Raw genomic sequence first — 17,894 nt, forward strand, 5'->3', positions numbered from 1 at the left:
GGAGATTTTTCTCTGTCTGTCAAGTATGGCTCTTCTGTTCTCCTCTAATCTGCAGTGTTCTGCTCTGTTCTCCTCTATTGTTCGGTTCTGCTCTGCTCTATCCACCATATCGTTCACCTGATTCACTGCATTTAGTCAAGTAACAACAGAAAAGGTAAAAACAGGATTGCCAGCAGAATTTAATTTGTTGTTATTAAAGTATGTCTACATTAAACATTGCTGCTATAGTAGTAATAATAATAATAATAATAATAATAATAATAATAATAATAATAATAATAGTCTATTTGTGGTGTTCTTTTCGGAGCAGTGGCAGCTCAGAGTTCTTTACAGACAGGAGTTAAAGCCTAACAGTATTAGAATTAACTGAGTTTTAATGTAAAATCATATAAAGCAATAATAAAGAGACAGAGTTTTACTGAAGCTGCATCGTCAGATGTTTGATAAGTCAGCTCTGAGCTTGACTGTCTAATAAAAGGTGAAATGAGCTCCACAGTTTAGAGGCAGAATAACAGAAAGAGTCTCTCCACGTTTTCTGTATTTTACCAAAGGTGTTTAAGATCATAAACAGACAGACATTCAGGAGCTTTAAGGTCATTTAGAGCTTTAAAAACCAGCAGCAGAGCTTTAAAACCTCTCTAAAAGACCCAGGCAGTTGGGGTCGGGGGAAAACTCCATTCTTAGATGCATCGTGATGCAGACGTGGATGACTCTGAATTCACAGATGTCAAAGATCGATTTTCTATATTTTAATTGATAACGTGTTGACAGAACGTAACAGGTGGAACTTGGAAGTGGGTAAGTGCAGCACCCGGACTGTCTGTGGCGGCACATAACAGAAACACAAGTGGATGAGTGAGTGAGAAATCCGACCGGCTTCCTCTGCATTAAAGCCAGGTTAGGTCAGGAGTCACAACACAAATGTTAAGAAGAGCCATTTTGTCCTTTCAAGGGAGCCACAACATTTAATGCCCAGGATGTATCAGTATGTGTTAATGTATTCTAAACAAAATCGCGGCCTTACTTCGCTCTGCTTTGAGCTTTAGCTCAGCTATAGCTGCTTTCCTCCCCTTTCCGCCAGGAAACTCTTCCTCAAACGTTCAATAGTTTCTTGTACAATGTCTCTCGGCGTTGAACTGTTCACGAGGCTGAAGTCAGATTCTGGTTCGCCAGCTTCTTGTTCGAGTTTTCCCGTTCCACCTTAAGTGGTGCCTGAAGTGCCAGAACATAAACGCAGCACCATTTAAGGTGGAACGGGAAAATTAGAAAGAGAAGCCGACATTTTCACAACTTTTTAGTGTTTGACAGTTTCTCGTTGCAGATGTAATGTATCAGGAAACCTGCAGTGCTTATAAATGCGAAGTGCATTCATCTCCAAATGTTCAGTCAAGTGATGTAAATGCTTCCACCCAAATTGGAAGTGAATTACAAACTCTGTCGCATCTTTTATTGCCAAGGATTGGGGTCCGTTCTGTGTCAGGGCTTTTGCGCTATGCTGCGGAGATGCAGCCTCCAGTGTCGAACATATTTTACTGCCACAGCGATCCCTCCACTCTCTCCAATGACACCAAAACTGAAAAATCACTGAATTAAATGGGTAGGACGGCTGTAACGTGATGCATGGACGTCCATTGCCACAGGATCTTATTTCACCGTAAGTGCGCATTTTATTGCAGATTGGAGAGTAGCAGCAGCGTCTCGTGTGCTCCAAACAAGAGCAGTGAATGAGAGCCTTTACTTGCCAAACCACTTCTGTTTGTTTTATTAGTTCATAATCGCATAATCAACAATACTCATTTTATAATCACGTCACAGCCTCTGAATCGTAATCGGATCAAATTCCCACCCCTACCAGGCAGTCGGTGCAGCGTGTAAACGGGGTGATATGGGCTCGATGTGTTCTGTATGAGTTGTAGAGGATGCGTTGTTTTCTCCAGTGAGATCATTACAGTGATCAACTCTTCCAAACAAACGCAGCAACTCTGAGCGAGAAAAGGCAGAACTTTATTGATGTTTCTCACATGATAATAAGTTGCTTTAGTGACTGGGTTTGCATGCAAATAAACCAGAGCTCAGAGTCTAAGATCACACCCAGGTTTCCTACTGCAGGTGTGGTGTTTCTTATAAAGCATTTTTCTTTGAGTTTCAGTACCAAGAATCAGTAATGACATACTTTATGGTTTTGGCCCTCAGTATTAACAAAATGTAAAAGTTAAAATGAGACGCCGTTATTAGTATAAATATTGGAAGCAGGCCAGGGGTCGGCAACATGTGTCTCTTTTACTGCCCTGTTGCAGCTGCACAGCAGAATTAGATTGGTAGGAGTAAAATAATCCTCCTTTGCAGTAAAGTAAAGCTCTGCTGATTGGTCCAACACAGTTCTCACAATGAATGGTCTTTAAACCCTGGATTTAATGTAGAACTGCTAATTCACCCTTTAACCCTGTAGATCAGTGCAGACTGCTGGTCATCATAGCAACACAGACAACACTTTCGCTTAGCTAAGGAAAAGGCAAAAAGAGATTTACGACTAACATTGATCATTTGGAGACGAATGGACTTATTTGCATTCATAATCACTCCAGCTGGTTTCCTGATGCGTTTAATCTGCAATGAGAATGAAAAGTCATGGAACTGAAGTCAGCTTCTCATTCTTTAGCTGCTTGGAAATTTTTCTGAGAAGTTTCCTGCTGGAGAGGCTTTTCTGCTGTTTTGATTCCGCTTTGCTTTATTCTGCTCTGTTTTGTTCTATTCAGCTAGTCAGCTTTACATTATCATATTCTTTTCGGTTAAGCTCTGCTCTGTCCTATTGCTTTCCATTCTGCTCTATTTTCGTCTGTGTTCTCTATTCAACTGTATTCGTATTGTGTGCCAGGAGACTCATAATTCAGTCTTGTTTGTTTAGGCAGCGTAATAAGAAGTGAATTATTTATGTAAAAGACCACAACAAATGTCTCTTCTCAGTGCTGTGCCTGTGAGTTAATGTGCTCTGTAAAACTGGGTCACTCGTTCCTCTACAGATGGCCATAGTGCAGCATAATGTCTGAATCATTCAGAGTGCAGTTCATTCTGATTTACTGCAAAAATCGGAATAATAAACCTGGAACATTTTCCTGCTCCTAGATTTGGGAATGATGTGCAGCACTTTAAAGTCCTGCGGGACGGGGCGGGGAAGTACTTCCTGTGGGTGGTGAAGTTTAACTCTCTGAACTCTCTGGTGGACTATCATCGCTCCACCTCCGTCTCCCGGAACCAGCCCATCTTCCTGAGAGACATCGAGCAGGTACCACAGGTGAGCCCGGCTCCGCCCACTGTGGAAGGTCAAATGGTAATCATTTTGATGATGAACATTGGGGATATATTTGATAAAATGATGATGCTATTGTAATCCTCAGTTCAGTATTAACAGCAAACTTTAAACACTTGCTGTTTCAGGATTTTTACATATACAGACACACAACCAGAAAAAAACCTTGTATCTCCAGAATGGGAACTTTACAGAAGAAAAAACCTACTTTACTTTTAATGTAAGTCAATGGAACCAGACTTTTTTCCGAGTTATTTTAAGCCGATTCTTTTGGCCCATTTATCATGAAACTTACACACAATGTAAGGGGCAATAGGTTCTATTTAAAGTAGGTCAAACACAGAAAAGCGACAAAATGGAGATACAAGGTTTTGTTCCGAGAACAGTGATATCTCCTTTTTTGTCGTTTTTGACGGAATTTGGAAAGATCAGTTTCCTTCTGTCGTGTCAAAATTTCATGATGAGTGGTCCAACAAAGTGGTCCAGAATGACTTAGTGAAACATATTTATCCATTTACTTCCATTATAAGTTAAGAATATTTTTCCTCACCCTGTAAAGTTACCTTTTTGGAGATATGAGGTTTTGTTCCGACAGCAGCTATTCAAGCAGTGGTTCAACCAGCATTTGATGACCCTTATTATGCTGGAAAAGAAGAATGTTAAAGGTGCAGTATGTAAGATTTAGTCTTAGCCATCTAGTGGTGAGATTGCAGATTGCAACCAGCTGACCGCCCCTCCCCCCTTTCCAAGCATGTAGTAGAACCTACAAGTGCCGTCAGGTTTTCTGCCGTCGCCTGTCCTGATTTCATCTCGCTCCTTCATGTTTTCTCTTCTTTAATGGTGAGGATTCACCCTCTCTTGCTTTATCTGGGGGTAAATAATAAGGCTGATCCTCCATTTGTCAATTTGGGTTCTTAACCTTTTACACAACACAAAATGTTTAGCCAGCATCAGTGAAACCACTGATTCTTCTTTCCAACTGAAGTCACAGCAAATTCAAGCCACTTCAGCATAAAAGCACCAAAGGCGCCCTCTAGAGCCAGCATTTGGTTGCCGGCACAACATGGCGGCCTCTGTTGGAAGAGGAGCCAATGCCTATGTAGATGTGAAGGGCTCATTCTAAATGAAGTAAAGCACAACAATTCATAGTTACAGGTGATTTTACATTAATGGAGATATGGTTTTGTTACTGTATTCCATATCTGCTGATAGATCCCCCAAAATCTTACACATTGCACCTTTAAGCGGCACTATGTTAGGCCGGTCATGGTTGGTCGCCTGATCATAATTATTTGGGATCAGTGCAGTTATTTAAGCTGACTGCAGTCATTTTCCACAGTTGTTAGAGTTCATTCATGCTGTGCTGCTACAAATACAATGTGACCTGAGTGTACTGGGTCAAACTAACAAGTGTAAATAAAAGAAAACCGTACGTGCCTTCATTGAGACATTGGGGGTCTTAAGGGAAATAAGAGAAGTTATCTCTAAATTGATGTTCTAACATGTTTAGAAGGCTGTGCTGAGTAAACATCGCAAGCGAGTAAAGTGGGTAATTAGGCACTGTGGGCCAAATGTTTGTGTCTAATAGCTGCAATCCAAGAGCAAGACAGTTAAATCGTTTCTCACAGTGATTTCTGTGATAGTTATTCGCCAGGATTCTGACAGCCCTGCACTGTTACTGCCCTAAAACATCTGCATGTTATTCATTTTACTGCATTTACTTCTAACCTCTACACATAACTGTTACATTTCTCTCTAACGCTGAACGAGAGTGATTCAGTCTCAGTTTCTGTGATGCAACAAAATATCAGATGCCAGCATCAGCCCGGAATCTGAGAACAGAGATGGGAATTCTGTGTACATTTTTTGCATATATAGTGAATCATATTCAAAAGGCATTGATAAAATACACATATCTACAAAAGTTTGTGCACCGCTGGTCAAATTCCATGTTCTGTTGAGTTTCTGTCTAAAAATAAGTTACACGTCCTCTACAGAGAACACACTTTAGTGCACATTTTGACACACAATTATTGTTCATTTACTGCATTCAAGATACTGGGGGGGAATGTGCCGTGAGGCTCAGCAAAAAATAAAAATAAAATAAAAAACCCTGAAAATTTGCACTAAAATCAGCAGAAAATGTCATATTAAAGTTAGTTCTCTGAAAAGGATGTGTTAGCTTTTTGCATTTATATTATTTTATATAATTATATATATTATATAATTGATTTATTATATATATATATATATATATATATGCAAATGACTGTACATAGTAATATAATTATTTATGTTAATTCTTTGATTAGCTATTCTGAAGATTTGATCACCCCTTTTTAAAATACAGGGCGTTCTGATTAATAATGTTATTAGAACTTTTTTTTTTGTTCTTTTATTTATATATATATATATATATATATATATATATATATATATATATATATATATATATATAAACCTTTTCAGTCATTTTAGAGTCTTCCTCAGCTCATCATTTAGACACATCTAACATTTCTTTATTTTTTAATCTGTAGCATCATCATGAAATCGTTTTATGCATTTATCTGCAACATTTTTCTCTGGATGTTATTATAAACGGACTTAGGAGCTGTAATTTCGAGCTCTATATGTGTTATAAGTTCTCTTGACCATGTTCGCTCTGAAGCTCTGAAGCTGTTTGATGTTCTGATTATGGTTGTGTTTCTGCAGCACTCCACATACGTGCAGGCTCTGTTTGACTTCGACCCGCAGGAGGAGGGCGAGCTGGGATTCAGACGCGGGGATTTCGTCCAGGTGCTGGATAACTCGGACCCTAACTGGTGGAAGGGGGCGTGCCATGGCCAGACCGGAATGTTCCCGCGCAACTACGTCACCCCTGTCAGTCAAAACATGTAATCGCGTGCCCGACGCAGTGTATAGAATGCAAAAAAGAAAAAAACACACAAAAATCAAAAACTGAAACTGTCTGTTAAGGCAAACGGTGACTTCCAGTGGGCGGTTGCCATGGAAACAGAGACCATGGAGGAGAGTCTAGGAAGAAAAGGCCGGACTGATGCCTCCGATTGCTGATTGGCAGAGAGCGATGGAATGGGGTCTGCAATTGGTTTGCATTGCGGTGAGGCTGATTGGCTGGAAGATCAGCGAACCCAGCTGGTTGTAATGCTGTGTGAAGTGTTGAAGCGCTGGCAGCGACTCTAAAAAACCTCAAACTGTGCTGCTTTCTACACGCCTCTCCCTCTCATACTACACAGTCAGCTGCAGATCTCAGATGTACAGTATTACGACCGGAAAACATTAATAATAAATAAGGGACTGTGCAAAGCTGTAGGCGAGTGAAGGGTTTCGCACTGAGGTGTGAAACTGAAAGATGTTCCACAGTACGTATCGTTTTGAATGCATATTTTACCTGTTGCGGTTGCGTGTTCTCGTTCTTTCTTAAATGTTTCTCTCTCTGTTTTGTGCCATTGAGGATAGTTGAAGGTTATCAGTAATAATGCCATTATTACTGTACTCTGTAATCTGTAATATCAGTAATAATGTTGTTTTCGGCGATCATCATCTGCTCAGCATGCACAAATCTCCTAATTCTGGTATAAAATATCCAGTGATGTCATGGGGCCAGTGATGCCAAGAGGGCTGCTGCAGAAATCCTGGCTGTGGTTCATGAAGCAAACCTGACTCATCATTACGTGCTTGAGGTTTCGGCATACTTTATATATTTCAAATAATATCTTCTGGAGTACAATCTCACTAAATCTGCTGCAGGAGCCACGCGCTGACCGTCTCCATCAGAATGTAGTGTCTCTGAGACTGACCAACATGTCTGTTTGCCTTTTAAAGCCCCACTTGGGATGGTTTGAGTAACGTAGGTGAAATTGTTTTTAACATGCCTTCTGTTTGGATCCTAATTCATCCAAGAAGAGAGTCTTTAAAGGGGAATTCCTTCGTTTTGTTTTTGAAAATTTCCTGAAATGGTTTGTTGAGAAACTTACCAGCTCGGATTTCTTTGCAGTGGTGAAGCAGGGGTCACCATGACTACAACACAAATATAGACGATTCTGACTCTGTAAGTGTCTCTATAACCGAGCGTTTCACACCAAACCACTCTGAACAACTCATCTAACCATTTAATTATGCAGAAATTTTGAAAAATAAATCAAATTCCTATTGAACTTTTAGACCTAGTTATTACTTGACTATTTCCGAACAGTAGGAATCCCCCTTATCCCAAATGTGTTTAATCAGTGAAGACAAAGCTGCTGCTCCAGGGCTAATGCAGCAAACCAATAATGCATTTGCATAATTACATTTACATTTACGGCATTTGGCTGACGCTCTTATCCAGAGCGACTTACAACTTGATCATTTTTACACAGGTAGGCCAGCGTAGTGTTAGGAGTCTTGCCCAAGGACTCTTATTGGTATAGTATAGGGCGCTTGCCCTGGTGGGGGATTGAACCCCAGTTTACAGCATAGAAGGCAGAGGTGTTATCCACTACCCTATCCAACCACATTAGTACGTTGTGTTTCACTATTTCAACCATTTCACGCTGCAGAGAACCGTTTAAGCATGAAGTTTTAATAGAACGATTGCCTTTACTAAAGCAACCTTAAAGAACCACCTTTTATGAGTATTAGAAACATTAAAACACGGACTACAGTGCATAGCTAAGACCTCAGCATCAGTTTAAGTCTGTATTTGTGTCCATTTTTTGAAATATTCCATCTATACTGACGAGTTTAGTGCTGTGTAAACTCAATCATCCTGAGTGGGGGTTTAATCCATGAATTCAGGTGTTAAACCGGTAAACTAGCACATTAGCTGCCTGGTAACGGGTATTATTGTGTTGCCATTAGCTGAGCTCGGTGCCTTTCCACCTTTCTGCACAGATAATACCGTATTACACTGTAAAGTGATGAGATGAGGTTTGTACTTTTGCTGTTAAGCTAGAAAGTATTGTCTTTGCTGTTGATGAATTTGTTGACTTTCTCATTTAGAGTGTAAAGTCCCGTCATGGTAGCATGCTACACATACAGAAACCTGATCTATGGCAATATATATGAATTTCAAATATACGGCATATATTAGCATTTGTGAACTTCCCTTATGCCCAACTTTGAGTTTTTCCAAATACGGGTGTATTTTCTGACATATATGCCGACTTGAAATCTGAAATGATCCATTTTCAAATATGGGACATAGATTTCAGTCATATTGCAGCAGTTACAAACATATATGTGTAACTGGTGTATTTAACAATGTGTGATTAAAGACGTGCGTATATGGATGGTATATGTGACACGTGCTAGCTCCGGGTTATGTTTATGTTTTGTATATTTCATATTGATTTTTTTTTTGTGTTTTAAAAATATGAGACATATTTTATGCATATATGTACACTACATATATGCCCATATATATGAAATATATGCCTGATGTATGTGCATATATGACCATATATCAAATTTCTGTATGGGTAGCGCTGTTTTATTTCTGTTATCAAAAAATATAAACGGTTCTATTACGGATATTGACGTTCCAATTGTTGTTTTGGGATGAGATTTGGGACTGGGAAGTTTTGTTTTATATCCGTTTTTAATTATAATATGACTAGTCATTGATTGACAGCTAATGAGTTGCCAGCAGTGTGCTGGAGTCTTCATTAGCCTATACAGCTGAAGGAAAAGTCTTGTGTTGAATACAATCATTCTGTTCATTTTCACAGCCGGTGACTGAGCCGTTTGACCCTTGAGTGCGCTGTTGTATCCACTGTACCATGAACATAGAAATGTCTGTAATTTTCTAATGTCATAAAATAGCTTTCACAATCGCATCATGCCTCTGATCTGACATTACTGAGCCTTCGATATGAGCAAGGCTGAAGCTTTAAAGGGCCCTTATCCAGCGTTTTTCGTGTATTTTCATTTTTCCCCTGACATTTATGCCCCAAGAGCCGTCATAATCCATCTGCGTGATCAGCAGCTCCTCATTCCTTACAATGAAATGGCCTTACTGGGCCTTTAAAGCTGATATGTTAATGAGCTGTTCTGATTGGCTGCCCAGCAGAAACTCTTCTTATAACTTCAGTGTGAATAGGCGGAGCTAACCTGCTCTACACTCTTGAGAAAGATGGTTTATCAAGGGTTCTTTAGTAAAGACATGGTTCTATGTAGAACTATAAACACTCAAGGAACCATCTGTATGCATAAAGGGTTCTCTGCCTGGTGAAATGGTTCCACAGTGTTGGTTCTATATAGCACTAAAAGGGTTCTACTATTGTGACAATGTCAAGCTTGTGACAATAGCAGAGCCCTATTTGGTGCTGTAAAGAACCTGTTGTCTGTCAGTCGGAAGAACCGTTTGTTGAATGTGCTGTATATGGTTCTATATATAATCATTTTTGAAGGTACCAAAAAGCACCAAAAAGGGTTCTGCTGTTGTGATGATGTCAAACTTGTAATGACAGCAGGACCCTTTTCAACAAGGATCTAGATGGAGCCGTGTACAACAAATCTGAAGAACCATTTCAGCATTCAGAGGGCTCTTTGAATGTTCGTGGTTCCACGTACAACCATTATCTTTATTAAAGAACCCTCAAAGAACCATCTGCTTTGAGATTAGAGGCTTAACAGGTGAATATCTGTTTTTCATGACGAACACGGGACGTTTTCGAATAACAACGTGTTCTACATGAAACTCTTAATCCAAAAAAAAGTCAAATAATGTGCAGTTTTTAAAGATACAGGCGCTTTGAGGCTCTGCAGGGTCACCTGAGGTCAGGCTGGAGGGTTTGTTATTCTTCGGCCCTTGAGTGAATAAAGCTGTTATGTAACGGTCTAGAAGAATCAGCTGGAGTAAAGGGCCACTTCTCTGGACCAGCTGCGCCAGGCGCTCAGTTTGGGGCTTTTTGTTGCACAAGCTTGTAGTTTTGATCTTTTAGAAGCCGTTTTCGTCTCGATCTCGCCAAACACGTTTGATTTTCAGCGTAATAAAGAGTCGTCTTACTCTTCGCTGACTTTAGAAGATTCGGCCGTTCAGCCGTTTTCTCTATAAGGTCCATGAAATGCTTGTTTTTTGCTTTTCTCTCTATTCCCTCTATTATCCCACCAATCCGTAACTGAAATACAGTTGTTTGTTTATTGCTGTACCTCTGAAAAGTTTATGATGATATGTGAAGAGGGAAAAATACATTTCAGTGTTTTTGCCTCATAGATGTTGCTGAACTGCTCTGAAGTCTCTCCACAGGTAAGGCAAGGTCACTGAACTGTTCTGCGCTGTCACAAGTGGCTTTCTGGGAGCTGCTGGATTACGTCACAGTTGACTTTGATGCAACACAACACTGCTGATTGGACTCCTAGATATTCCTAATATAGACTCCTAGATATTCCTAATATCAATATTACTGCTATTAATATTAGTAGTATAATCACTTGTAGGTAGTCTGACCAGAGGAGGACGGGTCCCCCCTGGTGAGCCTGGCTCCTCCCAAGGTTTCTTCCTCAGTTCTGAGGGAGTTTTTCCTTGCCACTGTTGCCCCCGGCTTGCCCACTGGGGGGTTTTGTACATTCTTACAGTCCTGTTGAAACTTTGTCTTTTCTGAAATTCTGTAAAGCTGCTTTGTGACAACATCCATTGTAAAAAGCGCTACAAATAAATTTGATTTGATTTGATTTGATTGGTGCAAAACTAAAAACTACATGATCTGAACAGACGTATCTGTTCTGTTTGAATCTGATCTAGGAGTCTAACCACAAGAATGTCCTTCTGTATGGGACTCTGAGACGCTCACAGTGAAACTGGACACATGATGTAATCTTCCTGACCGTGTGGCTGCTGTCCATGGTGCAATATGCGGTGCATTAACCTTGGTGTATATAAATACAACCTGTCCAGAGCTGCTTCTTTAAAACACAGGTCCCATAACAGCGTTATCACAGTCTATACTATGACTTATAAATGATACTGTTTGGATTGACGTGTCAGACAGGTTTTAAATTAGTCATGATTACTGTTCTCGGGCCTTATTACTCTAAAAAGCTTGTTATTTGTCGCCCCATAGTGGCCATTTCTTAGCACAGCGCCTGGACTCACAAACTTCTCTTTTCCACTAAAGGTTCATTTCGGATTTGTTTAGTGTTAGAAAAAAAGAAAATATGATCTATAGTTATCATACTTAATTAGCATTGCTCTCTTTGAATGTTTCAAAATAAAACCAGTCTTGCATACTATTTAAATAAATTACAGAGGCCCCTTTTAAATCCTAAAGCCTTTCCTTGCCACAGAATCCTGGTTCTCTTTCTTAAGTGCCCTAAGTAGGGATCATGTGCACTTTTGTGCTTAGTGCTGAATTTTGGAGCGCTTGGCGCTTGTACGCTTAAAGACTTGGCAGCATTGGACAGATTTCGACCCGAGTCTGAGTTCTAGTATGCAAGTTCGCCCCTAACGCAAATGTGCACCATCTAAGCGTTGTAGAACACAAATGCGCATCTGCAAAGCATCCTAGAGCGCAAGCAGCCATCTCCTAATTGCACTACAATGCAAGTGTGCATTTGTTGGGCGTTCTAGAACGCAGATGTGCACCAACTAAGAGTCAGAGAACTCAAGTGAGCATCTGGAAAGCGTTCTAGAGCGCACGTGGGCATCTATAAAGCGTTCTAGAACGGAAGTGAGCATCTGCTAAGTGCTCTAGAACATAAGTGTGCATTTGTTGGACGTTCTAGAACGCAGATGTGCACCAACTAAGAGTTAGAGAACTAAAATGAGCATCTGGAAAGCGTTCTAGAACGGAAGTGAGCATCTGCTAAGTGCTCTAGAACATAAGTGTGCATTTGTTGGACGTTCTAGAACGCAGATGTGCACCAACTAAGAGTTAGAGAACTAAAATGAGCATCTGGAAAGCATTCTAGAACGGAAGTGAGCATCTGCTAAGTGCCCTAGAACATAAGTGTGCATTTGTTGGGCGTTCTAGAACGCAGATGTGCACCAACTAAGAGTCAGAGAACTCAAGTGAGCATCTGGAAAGCGTTCTAGAGCGCACGTGGGCATCTATAAAGCGTTCTAGAACGGAAGTGAGCATTTGATGGGCGTTCTAGAACGCAGATGTGCACCAACTAAGAGTTAGAGAACTCAAATGAGCATCTGGAAAGCGTTCTAGAGCGCACGTGGGCATCTATAAAGCGTTCTAGAACGGAAGTGAGCATCTGCTAAGTGCTCTAGAACATAAGTGTGCATTTTTTGGACGTTCTAGAACGCAGATGTGCACCAACTAAGTGTCAGAGAACTCAAGTGAGCATCTGGAAAGCGTTCTAGAACGGAAGTGAGCATCTGCTAAGTGCTCTAGAACATAAGTGTGCATTTGTTGGACGTTCTAGAACGCAGATGTGCACCAACTAAGAGTTAGAGAACTAAAATGAGCATCTGGAAAGCGTTCTAGAACGGAAGTGAGCATCTGCTAAGTGCTCTAGAACATAAGTGTGCATTTGTTGGACGTTCTAGAACGCAGATGTGCACCAACTAAGAGTTAGAGAACTAAAATGAGCATCTGGAAAGCATTCTAGAACGGAAGTGAGCATCTGCTAAGTGCCCTAGAACATAAGTGTGCATTTGTTGGGCGTTCTAGAACGCAGATGTGCACCAACTAAGAGTCAGAGAACTCAAGTGAGCATCTGGAAAGCGTTCTAGAGCGCACGTGGGCATCTATAAAGCGTTCTAGAACGGAAGTGAGCATTTGATGGGCGTTCTAGAACGCAGATGTGCACCAACTAAGAGTTAGAGAACTCAAATGAGCATCTGGAAAGCGTTCTAGAGCGCACGTGGGCATCTATAAAGCGTTCTAGAACGGAAGTGAGCATCTGCTAAGTGCTCTAGAACATAAGTGTGCATTTTTTGGACGTTCTAGAACGCAGATGTGCACCAACTAAGTGTCAGAGAACTCAAGTGAGCATCTGGAAAGCGTTCAATAAGCAAGTACGCATCTGTTACGCGTTGTAGGCCGCAAGCACGCCTATTGGGACGTGGCCAGTCCGGCTACGTCATGCGCATGCGCATCCTGACCCAAGCAGCGAGCTGGCGGGAGGAGAGTGAAGTGAAGCTGCTTTGAGTGAGTTCCTGCGTAATTTATCACATTTTACGTTTGTATTTCAACCTCAGCGTTTATAGATCACCGCGTGCTGTGTGTTTATGCTGAAATTCGTTTTTCAATTCTTTATTTAGTGGCTTTTCAGACGAAGCTGAAGTCAGCTTCCTCTTCGCCAGCTCCTTCGAATTTTCCCGTTCCACCTTAAATGGTGCAGCAGCGCCTGCTGCACCATTTAAGGTGGAACGGGAAAATCCGAGCCAGGAGCTGGCGAATAGCATACACAGTGAGTATTATAAAGAAGTGATAAAGACCTCATTCATTTCTTAGTTAGCGAACCCAACCGCCTGTAACTGCTATCGGCTTTGGTGCAAACTCTGTTTTTTCTCTTCACACGACCCCAGAAAGTTCCCGTCTTCCTTACTAAGCATGGATCACATCTGGGAGGAGTGCAAGATCCAGGCTTTCGACTCAGAAACTCAGAACCTGATTAAAGCAGCACTAAAAGGTAGAACTGGCTCGTATCTGGGACATGTGGCGCTCATGGCGACTGCACTGTGTTTAAGGGAAATTCTGCCTTATGTTAGAAATTCCTCCATAATCCGGCGTGTGAGGTGTAATCATAGTGATTCAGAGCGGTTTGGTGTGAAATGGTCCAGATGTCTTTACAGTGGTGGTGATAGGAACCAGGGGTCACCATGACTGCAACACACATATAGACATTTTATTTACTATCTAGAACCACCAGTGAACCTACACGTGTCTTCTGAGTTTATATGGAATTTGATGATCTTAGTAAAGTTATATTTTAGCGTTTGTAAAATGTTTTTTGCCCTTTTTTTCCTCATCCAGACTCCTCTGCAGTGGACTTAGAAAAGCTGTCTGAAGCCATCGTGGACCAGTCACTGAAGGACAGGTCCCTATGCAGAGATGCGGGACACATCTGCTATGCTTTAGTACAGGTGAAGATTCAGTCAGTTATTCCTGGCTTTAAAAGCACATCCCACAGAATTGACATGGTTAAGATGTAAATCGAGTCATTCAGAGTGGTTTGGTGTGAAACGCTCCGTTCTGGAGAAATTTACTGAGTCGGAATTGTTCACAATGGTGGTGATAGTAACCAGATGTCCTCCTCTAAAAACTTCATTTATTTATTTCCTACCAAACCACTCTGAATCAACCTGATTACATCACAACAATTAAAGTATAAAGTTTTGTACATTTTGAAAAATGGATAAAATTTCCCTTTACATCCCTAGTCATTCAACTTTGTTGGGAAAGCCACTGGTTTCCAAACTTCCTCCTGATGGTGTATATATATATATATATATATATATATATATATATATATATATATATAGTGTGTGTGTGTGTGTGTGTGTGTGTGTGTGTGTGTGTGTGTGTGTGAGAGAGAGAGAGAGAGAGATGGCAAGTGAAGTTAAAGGACTTTACAACAGTAAATAAATAAATAAGTTGCACACAATACTACTAAAGTCTTTTCCAGTCCCCAAAGTAAAGATGGTCCACATGAGCACAATTGACCCAACTCATCAGTGTCATCAGAAGACCCTGATTAGCCACATCAGGTGTATTCAGGAGAAGCATAGCAGGACTGATGGACAAAGCACAGTTCTTATTGTTGCTTTCTCATGCTCAGAACAATCTGTTGTTTGCTGTTGGTATCGCTGGATCGGCTTTGGTACTGATAACGCAGAAGGCTGCAGTATGCAAATGAGCTCTAACCAGTTGGAAATGTCGTACTGTATGTTGGATGAGCATCCAACAGTGTTTTGATAATTTAAGGTGTGAGTAATGCAGGTACATCTCACGGGTTGGTTTATAGGAACATTGCACTTCTAGCCATTCTGCTCAAGTGTGTCTCCTTTGATGATTTACTTGCTCAGCTTTGTTTAATTATTTGCATCTCTGCATCACAGACAGAGGCAAAACACAGCAATACGAACGTGTTTCGGAGAAACCTGCTGACCCGACTCCAGAAGGAGTTCGTGGAGAGAGAAGAGACGCGCAAGCGCTCTGTGCAGGAATGGGTGTGCGTCGTCTCCTTCATCTGTAACATATTCGATTACCTGAAGGTACGTACTTCTGGTACACGGTTCTTTTTTTTTAACACTGTAAATGCATTTCTTATTGGGCTGAAATCTGATTAGAGCTGGGCGATATGTTGTTTATAGGTGGTTGTGTGTGGGTTTGTATACATTTGTGGTACATAGTTTGGTACTAACTTTATAGAGGAGGAGCAATATTCCTAAATTGAACAGTTGCAGAGTTTTGAAATTAGAGTGGCGATATTTTTGTTGTAGAATGAATGGTGTGCTTTCTGTCCAGGTGAACAACACCCCCATGACTGCGCTGGTGGATCCAGTGTATGATTGCTTGTTCAGGTTGTCTCAGCCGGATGCTCTACTGAATGAGGAGGAGGTGAGTCAAGGCTAATTTTTTATTACAACTGTCCACGTCTTATTCACGCCTATATACCCATCTTATACACATCCCTGCACACCTGTGCACACCTTAAACATGCCTGTCTACCCATCTTATACACATCCCTGCACACCTGTGCACACCTTAAACATGCCTGTCTACCCATCTTATACACATCCCTGCACACCTGTCCGCACCTTAAACATGCCTGTCTACCCATCTTATACACATCCCTGCACACCTGTCCGCACCTTAAACATGCCTGTCTACCCATCTTATACACATCCCTGCACACCTGTCCGCACCTTAAACATGCCTGTCTACCCATCTTATACACATCCCTGCACACCTGTCCGCACCTTAAACATGCCTGTCTACCCATCTTATACACATCCCTGCACACCTGTCCGCACCTTAAACATGCCTGTCTACCCATCTTATACACATCCCTGCACACCTGTCCGCACCTTAAACATGCCTGTCTACCCATCTTATACACATCCCTGCACACCTGTCCGCACCTTAAACATGCCTGTCTACCCATCTTATACACATACACACGTACGTACGTATGTACATACATAGATATATATAAATAAAATGTTTGGGACAACACGAGGCATAATATTCATTTGCCTTTGTAGCCCATAGTTTTAAATTTGTACTCGAACAATTAGCATGAGAAGTGCACATTCTTACATTTTTCACCTGGTAGAAATTACAGAACTTTTTATGCAGATAAATGTTCTCCAAAAGCTAAACTAGGTAAACTCTCGTTATGCGTTTTTGACAGGTGGACTGTTTAGCGCTGCAGTTACACCGCGTGGGTGAACAGCTGGAGAAGATGAACGCCCAGCGCATGGACCAGCTTTTCTACCTGCTGCGAGACGGCTTCCTGTTGCAGGACAACCTGAGCTCCATGACCCGCCTGCTGCTGCTGGAGGTGCTGGAGTTTCGGGCCAGCGGCTGGACCCTCAGTGCCGCAGCCCAGCGGTACTACTACAGCGAGGTGGTGGACTGAACCAGCGTGAATGGTGCTTTTACTCCAGCGGGGAGACACCCTGCCAGCTTTGGAGTTCAGCCAGCTGTTCTGGAGCTGGTGCAGACCGGTTGGAGAGAGTATAGAGGAGGTTTGGGAGGCCAGAGCTTGGTGCAGTTGAAGCAGCTGTGTGTTTGCAGGCTCGTTGCCTGCAGCTCTGCTTGTACGTTTGTTTGGGTATATGGTGTTTAAAGTTGAAGGCCGTCATGAGTGGTTCTGTTGTGTCATCTCAGTTACAGTTTGTGGAGTAGTGCCACCAAGGGACAGTCAGTAAAGCTTGAAAGGGTGTGTGTATGAGGTGGTGAGCCAAATAAAGCATGAAAAATGTTTACGGTATTATTACTGGAACAGAGAGCAGTGACCCTGAAAAAGAAAAGTAGTAACACAACAGAAACTTCAACAGAGTAACACTGCAGTAAATTCAGGCCTTTACTGTAGTTCATCAACAAATATAGATTACAATTAATAACAGTTCTACAGGAATATATCAGGAAAACAGAAATGTTATACAGCACTATAGGAATACTAAATTCTGTAGCTTTTTTGTAAGAGTGCAGTTCTTAATCTCTTTGTTAATTGATTGGTGACTTTCTTTACTATGGATGCTTTATAATAATGTGAATTTTGTAATGTTCAAACATTTTTACATTCCAAATTATTTCAAATAAAGTCTAAGTTTAAAAGGGAATCCCACCAATTTGTGTTAATTCAGTGGTTGTTGTGTAATCTCAAAATAGTTATTCTCAGTGATTTGATGTGAAATAATTTGTTGTGGTTTTGTTTGGGAACTATTTTGCCTCACAGTGCCCTGCATGTATCCCACCACCATGAATGGATTTTGAAAAAAAAATGTGTTGGGTCGAACTGTTCTCCAAACTCTGTAAAACAATGTCTCAGATGTCTAGCAGTGTATTCATAACCAATTATTTTTCTATTAAGCACAAGGAAATATACAACAGACAGGGAATAAATACTCATCACAAAGGACAAAGTTCAAACAACGTTGGTGGAAATGATGTTTACAACA

At 41.1% G+C, this 17,894-nt stretch overlaps 2 protein-coding genes across 4 annotated transcripts in view; both read left to right on the forward strand.

Moving 5' to 3' along the window:
• The window catches only part of grb2a (growth factor receptor-bound protein 2a), a 36,466-nt gene extending 27,322 nt beyond the window's left edge, over positions 1-9,144 (forward strand). For both annotated transcript variants that reach the window (XM_017721620.2, XM_017721621.2), the window contains 3 exons: positions 1-23; positions 3,124-3,292; positions 6,020-9,144. The exon at positions 1-23 is cut by the window's left edge and continues 100 nt beyond it. In XM_017721620.2, coding sequence (XP_017577109.1) covers positions 1-23; positions 3,124-3,292; positions 6,020-6,205 — 378 coding nt within the window. In that variant the 3' untranslated portion in view covers positions 6,206-9,144. The remainder of the gene's footprint in view (positions 24-3,123; positions 3,293-6,019) is intronic.
• Positions 9,145-10,990: 1,846 nt separating this feature from the next.
• On the forward strand, positions 10,991-17,555 carry mif4gda (MIF4G domain containing a). Of its 2 annotated transcripts, none has more exons than XM_017721635.2 (6): positions 10,991-13,410; positions 13,791-13,894; positions 14,239-14,348; positions 15,324-15,479; positions 15,733-15,825; positions 16,622-17,555. In XM_017721635.2, the coding sequence occupies exons 2-6, from the start codon at positions 13,816-13,818 to the stop codon at positions 16,847-16,849; spliced, it is 666 nt and encodes a 221-aa protein (XP_017577124.1). In that variant the 5' UTR covers positions 10,991-13,410; positions 13,791-13,815; the 3' UTR covers positions 16,850-17,555. The 2 variants fall into 2 exon arrangements, with proteins under 2 accessions (XP_017577124.1, XP_037392251.1); XM_037536354.1 differs by lacking the exon at positions 10,991-13,410 and adding an exon at positions 13,583-13,672.
• Positions 17,556-17,894: the final 339 nt, after the last annotated feature.

This window comes from Pygocentrus nattereri, chromosome 30 (assembly GCF_015220715.1).
Source record: "Pygocentrus nattereri isolate fPygNat1 chromosome 30, fPygNat1.pri, whole genome shotgun sequence".
Taxonomy (NCBI): Eukaryota; Metazoa; Chordata; class Actinopteri; order Characiformes; family Serrasalmidae; genus Pygocentrus; species Pygocentrus nattereri.

What these genes read in the sequence shown, in the direction of transcription:
- mif4gda (XM_017721635.2), top strand. Translation starts at nt 13,816, where the DNA reads ATGGATCACATCTGGGAGGAGTGCAAGATCCAGGCTTTCGACTCAGAA. An exon ending in GATTAAAGCAGCACTAAAAG is followed by an intron (nt 13,895 to 14,238) that starts GTAGAACTGGCT and finishes TTCCTCATCCAG; the next exon opens with ACTCCTCTGCAGTGGACTTA. An exon ending in ACATATTCGATTACCTGAAG is followed by an intron (nt 15,480 to 15,732) that starts GTACGTACTTCT and finishes CTTTCTGTCCAG; the next exon opens with GTGAACAACACCCCCATGAC.